Source organism: Porites lutea, chromosome 3 (assembly GCF_958299795.1).
Source record: "Porites lutea chromosome 3, jaPorLute2.1, whole genome shotgun sequence".
Lineage (NCBI taxonomy): Eukaryota > Metazoa > Cnidaria > Anthozoa > Scleractinia > Poritidae > Porites > Porites lutea.
Window position 1 is genome coordinate 19854197 of NC_133203.1, and position 12251 is coordinate 19866447.

At 38.5% G+C, this 12251-nt stretch overlaps 2 protein-coding genes across 2 annotated transcripts; both read right to left on the reverse strand.

Annotated features, from left to right (window-relative positions):
• Nucleotides 1–535: 535 nt before the first annotated feature.
• Nucleotides 536–2765, reverse strand: LOC140931846 (uncharacterized). Its single transcript, XM_073381566.1, has 2 exons — nt 2176–2765; nt 536–638 (listed from the first exon to the last, which is right to left on the reverse strand). The coding sequence occupies exons 1-2, from the start codon at nt 2763–2765 to the stop codon at nt 536–538; spliced, it is 693 nt and encodes a 230-aa protein (XP_073237667.1).
• Nucleotides 2766–6235: 3470 nt separating this feature from the next.
• LOC140930662 (G2/M phase-specific E3 ubiquitin-protein ligase-like) lies at nt 6236–11039 on the reverse strand. The gene is made up of 5 exons (XM_073380377.1): nt 10275–11039; nt 9315–9422; nt 8563–9047; nt 7382–7772; nt 6236–7031 (listed from the first exon to the last, which is right to left on the reverse strand). The coding sequence occupies exons 1-5, from the start codon at nt 10324–10326 to the stop codon at nt 6793–6795; spliced, it is 1275 nt and encodes a 424-aa protein (XP_073236478.1). The 5' UTR covers nt 10327–11039; the 3' UTR covers nt 6236–6792.
• Nucleotides 11040–12251: the final 1212 nt, after the last annotated feature.

Sequence of the window (12251 nt, forward strand, 5' to 3'; positions counted from 1 at the left end):
TTTCTCAGTCTTCATGTGTTAAAGCCGATTCGAGCTTCATTTGGAAAACGAAAACACACAATCTCTTTGTAGTTTTATTTACTCTTCTTGACTTACTGTGTTTTGAAACGAAACTCTTCTAAGTTGATTGCCATGAAACATAAGCTTAATTATGCTGTTGAGGTTAGCAGCAAGTTGACAACTCTGTTAATTTTTTTCATTCTCAGAATCAGAGAGCGAAAGCTGATTCGATGGCTTTTAGAAGTCAAACTTTTCATGCCATGTATTTAGCAGCTGGAAGTTTAGTGTTTGCATGAGGTGCAGCCGAGCCGCCAGTCTCAAATTATTGAAGTCTTCAACCAAAGAAAAACCATGTAAAAGAATTAAATAGGCATTTTCTTGAATGAAAGTCATTTATACTGTTTAGTTTCCCGGCACTGAAAACTCCAGGAGTTCGTGACTGCAGTCATGAAAGTCGAAGCTGTTATTAAATCCTGCCCATCTCTTGTTTTGAGCTCTTGTTTTCTCCAATAATAAAAAAGTTATTAAACCAGGACTAAAATTTTAAGTCCTTCAGACCTTGCTGCAAGATGGACTCGTCCTCTTTGTGAAATTGTGCGTCCTTTACGTAATCAAATCTTATGATTCTGCCATGAATTCTAGAAATAGTAATAGGAGACAAGTTCATAACTAATGAGGAAAATGATGCCAAAAATCTCGTTCAAGGCATGGATGAGTGTGAATGTTATCAACTTTTGATTACAAAAATTGTGTCCAAGTAATGCGACATGGTCAGTGAAAATCTTCCTTCAATTACTATGTTGGCACAAGATTGTTTATATCGAACAATTTTTCATGTTAGAGAAGCATTTACAGTTGTGGAGGCCTGAAACAACTTGATCTCTCCCACACTCGTGACATAAAAGTGGCTCATTGGCGTTCACGGCATCCTATTAGTTTGAAACTTGCACATCAGATGCACTCTTTTTTCCTTTTAAGATTCCTTGACTATTTACATGACCTTTTCCAGTTTTCCTCTCAAAAAAAATATCAAAACTACAATCGGGCATGAAAAGTCAAACAAGCTGCACTCCTCCTCTTTCCCTCTTATAATGTCAGTTGTTTTGATAAGACTGAATCCTGCATGTTCCTGCAAACCAACACTCCAGTTTTAATTTGAAGATTGAAATCGTCCGATTGACCACTCCAGAAAATAACATAAAATACCATAATGCTCTTTGTTTGTCACCCCAAAATCTTGCATTTAGTAATGTCTTCAGTTTCTCGTGGGAGTCAAAATGGCCCCAAGAGAAACTGAAAGCAATACTTATGCAAAATTTTGCGGTGACAAACAAAGGGCATTAACATTATCGTATGTTTTGTTATTTTCTGGAGTGGTTAATGGTAGCCTGGTAGTTGTTCTTACCAGAAAAGTCTTCACCTAGTCTTCACCTCTAGCCTAGTCTAGCACCACCTTCAGTCCACTCCAAATGACAAATGTGGTGGACAGTAAAAAGGCTGTTGCATTTTTTCTGAAATGAGCTGATAGCTCCAGGAATTAACAATGAAACGTGGTTGTTGTGGAACATGTAAGTCATCCATATGATATTTTGTTAAATAAAACAAAGGGTTTGAAATCATAGATTAACCTTGGCAAGCATTTCATTTTAGAAATTTATTTTCATTTTAAATCTGAATAGTTATATGAATAGTTTATTTAAACTCTCTTGCAGTAAAAAGAACTGAATTATCGAGTACATTTTACAATCTTAAGGCAACTATTATCTAGAGTATAGTAATTTACAGGTAGAACAATGAAAATAACAATTGAATCACGTAAAAAATTTAAATGTAAAGATGTCCTCCACTCTCTTGGTCCTACAAACCTGCATGTTCCGGAAAAGATAATACTTTTGTGTTTTCTGCCTTAAGGTGTAGTTAGGCGCGTCCAGAAGTGGGCTGGGAAGTAGGTGGTGCAGAGGGTGGCTGGGGGACTTCATTTTCGCCATATATTTGTAGCACAAGAGTACTCTTCTATCATCTAACCTATCTAGTTTACCTAACTGTAAGGCATGAGCATATGACTCTGCCTCAGGGTAGATTATGTTAAGCGCCCTTTTTTGCACTCGCTCTATGGCTTTGGACAGGTAAGCAGGGATGTCCTGCCAGACTGGTACAGCATACTCTAAAACTTACCGGACTGTGCTAAAGTATATCCTCAAGATGTTGGGTTGGCTCACCCTGGCTCTGCAGAGAACTCTATGGGAGTATAACTTCTTACAAGCTTTCTTAATAATGTAAGCAACATGACAGTTCCACTTCAGGTCATTGTCCATAATAAATCCTAAGATCTTATAGGTATTGGCACACTTGATGACATTGCCGCCAATGATTATCGGGTTAATGAGACAATTAGAGTTGCGTAGGAAATTAATATGCATTTCTTTACAGTTGGTTGGTTTAAGTCTCATATTATGAGCAATGGCAAAATTGTGAATGTCTGAGGCCACTACATTAAGTAAGCTAGGGGAGTTCCTTGGAATTATTTCGAGAGCAGTGGTTTCATCGATGTATTTGATGCGCAGCTGCCAGTCAGACAGCAGTTTGTTTGTTGTCACCGTAAAGAGGATCACACCCAGTTTAGTTCCTTTGGGCACTCCTCCTGTTAGTGTTAACCAATCTGACAGAGTTCTTCCGATTCTAACTGCTTGCTTCCGGGATGTCAAGAATGCCACAATCCAAGATAAAAGGACTGGATGAACTTCAAGACCTGCCAGTTTTTGCATCAATATTGAATGATCAATTAAATCAAACCCCTTAGAAAAATCTGCGAAGAAAGTCCAAGCCGACGCCTCACCACTATCAAATGAAACTCCATCTACATTGGCATTGGTTTCTTTTTTTTTTTTTCAACTCTGGGCAGTTTTTAGCATGATCCCAAAAATTCTTTATGGAGTGATCGACTGTTCTGTTCCATTCAAATGATATTAATGATGTTTATTTAGGACAAACTTGTGTACACCACCCAGGACATGGATATTGCATTGGAAACAATACCTGTCAATTCCACTTACCCTTGGTATATCCTAATTTATTATTCACAGTAATGACAAAGAGGAAATTGTGAGTAGAACAGACTACCCTTAAACCATTCTAACCCCACTATACAATCAAGCTTGCACAACAGAAGGTGCAACAATATGGTGGAAGGAAAACATTTGCTGCAGGGGAAATTCACCCTCAATGTGCATGTTAATTGATATTACTGGCAATAAAAAAATTCCCAGTCCACCCAAGAAACAAGAAGATATATACCTTTTAGTCACTGACTTCACAACTTCGCGCTCGAATACGTGGGACATTATGACTGTTGAAAAAGTCGTCAGGGATGCATCTGACAAGAAATGTGTATGGCGTGTTGGAGGCAATATTTTTTCATTCTGCACATGAAGCTAGACAAAAATAAAGTCAATTTATTTTGTTTTGAAGGTATTGTTGCCATTTACATATATGGTATGACCTACTCCATACATGTCAATTACAATACAAATTATGTATGCGAAGTATTACTTTCCTCTATTTCACGTGGAAGTTCATAAGATTATTAATTTAGATGGGATCTGTTTGGTAGAGCTATAGGGTCTGTGTCCTCTTGATTTAGTAGAAAAAGAACTTCTTTAGATTTTAACTGAATGTATGAAGTGTGATTACCGCCAAAATTAATACTTGGTATTATGCTATTGAAACCCGCAGTTTTGTCATTGCGTTCCGACATCTTGGTTTTGGAACCTGCTCTTTTGTTATCGAGTTCTGGTATCTTGCTATTGGAACCTGCTCTTTCCTGATGTGTTTTGTTTTTTGGCTAATGAATCCTGCTGTTTTGTTATTGCATTTTGTTATTTTGTTCTTGCATTCTGGCATTTTGCTATTGGAACATTACAAACTGCACTTCTGTCATTTCGTTTTGAGATCTTGCTATGGAAAACTGCTCTTTTATTGCTTTGTGACATTTTGCCATTGGAACATTACGACCTACACTTTTGTTATTGTGTTCTTCTACTTTGATGGTGTTTATTTCATTTTGGTGTTTTGACAAGGTAACATGCAGTTTGGCATGGCACTCAGTGACCCGTTTTTGGACACAATTTATTTCCCGCGAAAAATGTGTATGTCTCGAATCCAAGATGGCAGACGAACAAGCAATGATAAGACGTCTTCTACATAACTCGCTCGTTTCTATCATAACGGAATTGGCTTCAGAAATACTTGATTCGGACAGAATCGACAGCTTATACTATCGTATTGACTGGCTGTATCACACAACGGTAAGATACCTTGACACTGGAATTATTGATGCGAGAATAGTTCGCTGCTTAAGGGAAGCTAAAGATTGTCTTTATAGATCGAGGAGTGGAAGCCTGTCAACATCGTTGCAGGCTCAAAAGACATTTACTGGTGAAAGGGGTAGACCAGTGTTTGATATAACCAAAGAACAGCTACAATTCCTCACAGAGAAAAAGTTCACTGTTGGAGAAATGGCTCAACTGTTTGGTGTGAGCAAGCGTACATTACAAAGGCGTTTAAGCGAGTTTGGGCTCAGTGTGAGAGCAAACTATGCTCGCTTGACAGATGCCGAGTTAGATGCCACAGTTAACGATATTATAGCTGACTTTCCAAACGTTGGCTGCAAACAGATGAGTGGACTGTTGCTCGGTCGTGGCCTCTGTATTCAGCAGTCTAGGATTTGAGAGTGTATGCATCGAGTAAATCCTGAAGGTGTGCTTCTACGTGCATTAGAGTTAAGGTTAATACAAAGGAGATCTTACTATGTCCAAGGGCCTCTGTCCTTGTGGCACATGGACGGAAACCACAAATTAATAAGGTAATAATTACACTGTTTACATTGCATGCCACTGGAAGAACTTCGGTTTACTCTTCCCGTTTGATCCAATTGTCTGAGGAGAGAACGATCATACCCCAGGACATTTTTCGGGCATGTGCACCACAATGGGGCTAGCTTCTGTGTACAAAAACCCCATAAGCAAATGCCCTATGGTTGGAGCCGATCCGGGGGGGTGTTATTGCTGTTGAAATTGAGACGGTCATTATCTATCAGTGAAAACGAGGGTTATGCCCATTAGAGAGAACAATTCTAAATCATGTAAGTTAGTTTGAACTGATTTCTTTTTTATCGAAGTTACAGCTGTGTGGCTTTCATTACTTCCCTTCTAGCCTTTGCCTCTCCTAAGACAAATTTGTTTGGGAAAAATTAAGGCCTGTTAGGAAAACGTGTAACGGATAACAACGTAACCATGAAGGAGGGTTGTTTTTCTACCCCTAAACCTTACCCCAGGGCGGTGGTAGAGCTAGAACAAAAAACCCGTTTACGCATTCCACTAACAACGAACTTTTAAAACCACCTTTAGTACTTTTGATGCTGTCTTAACGATTTCTGTGTAACGTGTTTGGCACGTTGCTCTTCAGATGGCGGTTTGTCATTCACGGCGGGATGGACGGTTTCTCTCGAATGATAGTATTTCTACGATGTTCAATGAACAACAGGGCCAGCACTGTTTTTGATGCATTTCAGTCAGCAGTCGAAAAGTTTGGCCTTCTTTCTAGAGTACGTTCAGACAAAGGTAAAGAAAATACTGACGTAGCATGGTTCATGCTATCACACCCATTACGAGGGCCGAATCGTGGAAGCCACATTACTGGACGAAGTGTCCACAACCAGAGAATAAAGAGGTTGTGGAAGGACATGTTCTCTGGGTGTACATTTGTTTTCTACCACTTGTTTTGTTATATGGAAGCATGCGGAGTTCTAGACATCACAAACGAGCTTCATTTGGCTGCACTCCATTATGTGTTCTTACCCCGTATCAACAGAAACCTGTCCCTGTTTGCCGAGGGTCACAACAGGGGACCACTTAGTACTGAGCATAACCAATTGCCAGAACAACTATGGATTAGAGGAATGCTGTCAAATTCCACTGGGAGAATTGCAGAAGAGCCCCATCCGAAGAGTGGGACAGAGTAGTTGAAGATGACAGCATCATTGTTCAGGTTCCAGAAACGTTTTGCGCTCTCCACTCCCAAGGCGTACAGGCACTTGCCAGGCAAGTGGATCCTGCTGAACCTTCCATGTATTATGGTGTCGATATTTACTTGAATGCACTATCATTCATGCAACAATGGAGGAACGTCTGACTTTGATGACAGTGAAGATGTCACTGGGATAGAATAAAGGAAATCAGATGTTTAAAAACAACTTTATTTGTCAGGTATAAACTTTGACAAATTTTTTCCATGATCATCATAACGTTTAGCAACAATGTTGCAAGCTTCTTTGTGATTACAACATTTGGATAGTGCTAAACAGGAACTATTAAGCTCTTTCTCGATACTCCGTATACCAGGAATGTTGATATAAGGTATTGAAAATAACAATTTAAATATCAAAATCACATCCCTGCGCTCCACTGAAATAACAAATACCTAAATTGATGCGAACTGAAATGAATGAAACCATGAACTCCTAGTGTAGAAGTTTCTGTTCTAGGTCGCACTTCGTTACATGCATCATTAATGAAGTCATCGTAGTCATTACTGTCAATAACATCAATAAGGAAATCAAGTTAAAACTCAACAGGATTGTATTATAGAAAGTATATTTGGTCCGTAACCTAATGAAACACAACAAGATTTTTTTTTTTAACAGTGGCTAGTTCAGAAGATCCTTGCAAACATTCATATCAAGGCCCAAAGACTGGGTATTAGGCTAGTAAGCCTAAAGCAGTATTACAAGTGACACTAAACTAGGCCAAAGCCCACATAACCAACTCGGCAGGTCAGAATGAAATAGTGCTGGAATTCTTCATAGGTGTCATGGACTGTAGGTACATTCAAGTTGTACGCACAAGTTTGCAAATGAAGAGTCTTAGACGTGTCCTCCTTATAAGTGATTGTTAGATGCGTTTCTAGTCCCAATGGAGGAATTCTATAAAGGCCTGTCAAGAAGTGCAGAAAATGTTGAAGGTCGGTCTTGGAATCTGCAACCAGGAAAGGAAACAAGACACTTTTTAACATCAAATCTAAAATCTATAAAAACAGGGAAGGATGTAGGTGCTTTTACTATCTTCCTTTCCCCTTAAGTGCTCTGTAAGTTAACATCAAGGACATGACAATTGATATTATTTTCATCCTACATCACTGCTACATCAATGCCAGTGAGGACAAACCAAACGAGGCAGTGCCTTCTGTAAAGCCATGGGCATTATTATAAGGAAGTATTCAAAAACAAGATAGCTAAAGCATAAGGCTAGTGGGGTCGTGTGAATAAAGATACTGATTAAAATAGAACAAATAAAATAGAATATAAAGTATTCTAACATAACTGCACCTTCAACATCCAGATCTGTTATAGCCTTGATCAGATGCTGCCGGGCTTGCTCCTTTTTGGCATCTGACTGTTGCTGTGAGATGTCTTCGAACAGTCCAAGAACAGCATTGGCACTGAGAGGAGTTTGCTCCCTTGCAACAAAGTAGGGTTCCATCATTTTGCTGTGAGCCATCAACAATTCGCGGACAACCAGAACCTTTAAACCTGCAGAAAACTGGTCAAGTGCTACTTTTCTCTTCAAAATAACTTCATGTATCATCAACTGCCACATTGCCGAGCCTTTATTTTCCACGGTTAAGACGCGCACCCATCCTCCTGCTAGCAGTGTGTCCGTTTGATCATTCCCATCCAAGACTCTCTGAAGTTCGTCAGTAGAGCTCGCGTTATTCACCTACATGTTCAAAGATATTCCCAATCATAATCCATCAAATATTTTCGCTCACGCGTGATTGGTCTAAACACGTCACATGACCGAATATTCTCCAGCTAAAACTGGGGAATATCCAAGAATATTCCCCAATTTTCAAAACTTTGTGCGTTGCGAAAAAGATTTGAAGGATAAACACAATAGCCTTCATTTGGGGCGAAGATATGTTCGGATATTTGTCCTTGGACATTATTATCTGTTCCTCAAAGCTCAGTTTCCCTCGAGCTACACTCTCGGAAAACTGTTCGCTTCTCGGAACAGATAATGTCCGTGTACAAATATCCTAGTACATTTTTGCGCCAAATGGAGGCGATTGTTTATTTAATCAAAGCAATATACGAGTATTAAACACATACAATAAAAAAATACTATTTTTCTAGCACGACTATTGTAAAGTAGCAATATTAATCCTCAGAATTGAGAAGGTATCCGTGTAAGTTTTCCTTGTATAACGTGAGAATGGCTGAATACTTTTTCAGGCCCCTTTGTAAACTTGCCACAAGGAAACCGTCTTTTAATTCTAAGCCCACCTACTGTTAAAGTGTTTTTTGTCTTATTCTTTGGAGGGGACTACATCATAACAATCATGTAAGAGGGACCCAAACTTTAATTTGTGCTGGGGCCACCACCACCTAGCAGTTTGCAAAAAGGTTCAAAATGTGAATAAGTTACAAACATATGAAGATAATGTGAACTTCGGAAATACTAGAATCCAAAAGAAAGGCGGCTTTACAAGTTGCATCCACATATATACCTCTTCAATGAATTTACACAAGTCGTAGTCTGGTATATCTTCCAGGGTGCATTGCTTTGATGCTTCATGGACTTCATCAGTTGTAATGTAAGAATAAATCACTGGACTAAGGCAAGATACACCAAGGTCTAGGTGGGACAATAGGTAGGCACAAACCTTCCCGGCTAAGTGGAAAAGGTTTGAATGTACAGCATCAGCATTGTATACAGGAACTTTTCGATCATCACTACCCTCAAATAACATGGCTTCTGAGGAGAACAATTTACTGACTAAGAGAGAGCCAAATTCACGACGTAGTCCTCCAGTGTCAAGCCCAGCTTCACCAGCAAATCTGATTCTCAAGGGATATCTTGGATTAAACTTTGGGTTTTTAAAGAACACCACACAGTCTTCCCAGAATTGTTCCCGGTCTACACTCAATCTGTTACATTCCTGAGAGTCCAGTTGTTGTCTATGCTTCCCCATGATACTTTGTAGATCTTCAACTAAAGAAACACAAATAAAAATATAGGCAGTTCATATTCAGTTACACTTCACCAGCAGCACACATTTTATTTACTCAAGAAGTTATACACAAACAACAGCACAACAACAGCTACTGGAAAACAAATTAATGTACATGCACACATGTATCTTTTACATGTTCATGTGTAGTGTAAGATTTAAACAGCCATTGTAAGATTTAAACAGCCATATGGGCGCTAACCTGGATAAAAAACTGAGGGACGTACATCTACAAATAAATCCAATACCTGAATTACTCGAATAATTCAAACTGAATGCTGATTGCATCAAGTCCCTGCCATTGCCATCATCCTTACTCTCATCTACCAGATAAGAGGATGAGCTTGCCTGGTTTTCTATAGAGGACAGAGAATGTGGATGTAACATAAATACAGTTGAACCTCTGGTTGCGAACACCTCTGGTAAGCGACCACCTCTCCTCAGCCACCAATTTTCCAAAGTACCAAAAGTTTCCAAGTCAAATCACTATATTTGGAACCTCTTGTAAGCGACCACCTCTCTACAAGTTTAAAATTTTCTTTCGTTTTTACCCTTCTATAAGAGACCAAATGGCAGATAATAGAGCGTAAATTGGTTAAGTTGTTGTGACATTAATTGCTTTCCTGGATAGTAAAAGAGACAGATATTTCTATATGCAAAATACCAGATAGGATTTTTCCTTGAAATTGACTTTATACATGAACAAGACATTTAAAACATTGGGCAAGTCTCTGCAGTTACCATATGCTAATGATGCAAAATTTTGACCAAATAGGGTCTAAGCTCTTATGAGCGACTACCTCCCGAAAGCGATTACAGGAGGTTTGTCTGTAAAGTCTGTTCATTTCATTATGCCATAAAAAGCAACTTTCCTCGTCTGTCTTTCTTTCAAGGTAGCTCACCTGTATGGGAGTTGCTTTTGTGAGATAGGGAACAGCTTTTCTACCATACATGTATAAGTACAACTCAAAACAAGGGGGACTAATTTTTAGGAGAGGACTTACATGTACACTGTAATTTCTGGGAGAGTGTCTAAAAAGAAGGTATTGGATTCCAAACTGGATCCCCCATGAGGAGGGGTATGAGCACTGAACATGTATCCATTATATGGGACAAATTAGAAAAAATGTATTTAACCCACAATGAACCCAATTCCCTGTAAACAAAAACAGGTCTGTTTATTTAAGATAACTATATGCGTCACTTACCATCCCAGTTCACAAGCCAGGAAGCTGCTAAACTGTAGTTTCCCTCACACATGCTAAGTACATCTCTTAAAGAATCTTCATCCTTATCTGGGAATAAGATCTGCAGCTCTGCTACAGCAACAGGGTCCTACATTACATGAAAATTATTAGAGGTCTACTTCATCACAAAACTATGTTCTAAACATACAGCAAGATTACACATGCATCTTGGTTATGGCATGTAGTCTGATTTTGTTACATCATAGTTTTGCTCCAAAGCTTGCCAAACACAACCAACTACACTGCATTATCATTTACACGTGAGAACACAACAAATCCTTACAATGAACTGAGACAGTCGTACTAGACATAATGAAAGCAACTCCAACAGCATGTGGAGATCACATTTCTCTGTGCACTTTTAACTGAACTTACATGTACTTAGTAGCAGAAGATACATAAAACTATGCCTACAGGCAATAGACTATTGGCAATAGTGTTTGTAACCCATAGTAATCAAACTTCCATGTGGTTCGTTTCTGAGAAAAATTAATCTATTACGAAGTGTATGACTTTGCCTCACACAAACTCACCAGTGACAGAGGATGTGCAGTGGAACTACTGAATTCTTAACCACTCAAATTGTTATTGAAAGTGGCATGCACATCACTAGTGAAACTGGATGGAAAACTTAAAAGTACAGGGGCCTAAAAGCACAACATTTTAGTAATAAAATTACACTCATTGATATAATTAGACAAATAGTCCAATTACAGTTTCACAATGATTTAAGGTGGCCCGTTCCTATTTGTATGCGTGTTGTTCTATTTATATGCGGGCAGTTTGCTGTTGGGGATAATGAGAAGAATAAGACGATTGTCATATTTGTCTTCATCTTTATTCCCAAGTGGTAAACTTCCCGTGCGAATGTGATGGCAAGTCTAAAAAGCTTGAATAAATTACCAAATACAAGGGTTTTCATTGCAGCTGAAAAATGGATGGTTAGAAGTACTGGCGTTGGTGGCCTTATTTCTCTTCAGAACGGGAACCTGCGACGCTAAAAACTCTTGAGAGTTTTTCGTAGATCCTATATTTTGCTTTGTTAAGATTTGTTTTCAAAAGAGAGGGGACAAATACAACGTAAGTTTGCTGAATAGAAGTTCTTTAATATTACCGCGCACTCAGCAAAAAGTTGTTCTTCTTGTAGTGCTAACTATGTTCGCCGTAGGTTTCTGATTACTCTGTTTCTTGTGATAAAGCTTTAGGTAGGAATATCCTTTCAGACAGGAGATAGCTTGTCGGCACTCTACCTTTATTCGTGTGTCAACTTGCACAAATGTGTTAGCGTAGCATTTTAAGGTTAAGTTTGATCAGCATTTTGTGCAGTGAGTTCTACGGTCACGATTGCCTTCGAACTTGCAGATATAAAACTAGAGAACTATGAGGCTTATTTGCTGAAGTTAGGGAAAAATCTGTCGTGGGATTTCGAAGTTATTTTTATTTTTCGTAAAAATGCGGTTTTAAATATATGCCGATATCTCAAAAGTTTTTATACCTACAAAAAAGTAAATATCGTTTTCTTAAAGTTCCATTATTATTTATTTAGTATGCCAAAAATCATAGAAATCGGTTGAATCTTTCATTCTAAAAAACGCGAATTAAACACATAACCAACACGCACATAAATAGGAACGGGCCACCTTAATAATATTAAATTCCCTAATTGAAAATTACTCATGGCTCATGCAAACAGCATATTAAGCACTAAACTGATAGAAGTGAATATAAAATCTACCCGTTCCATAAAAAGTATATTGCCATGTTGTATAAAATGATAAACATGTAGATGGTAAAGGAATTAGATGTAGGTGGTGTGCTGGACTGTAGAATCATCTGGTATAACTAAAATTTAGTCTACAGGTGTATAATGACTTAAGTCCTCACTTGAGTTATGGATTCTGTACTTGTTGTTCCATCACTGCAAGCAATGTCTGGCCT

Bases quoted from the DNA above. Each gene is read 5' to 3' on its own strand.
- LOC140931846 (XM_073381566.1), bottom strand. From the start codon at position 2,765: ATGCAAAAACTGGCAGGTCTTGAAGTTCATCCAGTCCTTTTATCTTGG. The intron at 639-2,175 runs GTAAGTTTTAGA...TACTATTTCTAG, and splicing joins ATATACTTTAGCACAGTCCG to AATTCATGGCAGAATCATAA.
- LOC140930662 (XM_073380377.1), bottom strand. From the start codon at position 10,326: ATGTGTGAGGGAAACTACAGTTTAGCAGCTTCCTGGCTTGTGAACTGG. The intron at 9,423-10,274 runs GTAAGTGACGCA...TGTCCTCTATAG, and splicing joins CTGGCTTGTGAACTGGGATG to AAAACCAGGCAAGCTCATCC. The intron at 7,032-7,381 runs GTGCAGTTATGT...TCCTGGTTGCAG, and splicing joins AACAGATCTGGATGTTGAAG to ATTCCAAGACCGACCTTCAA.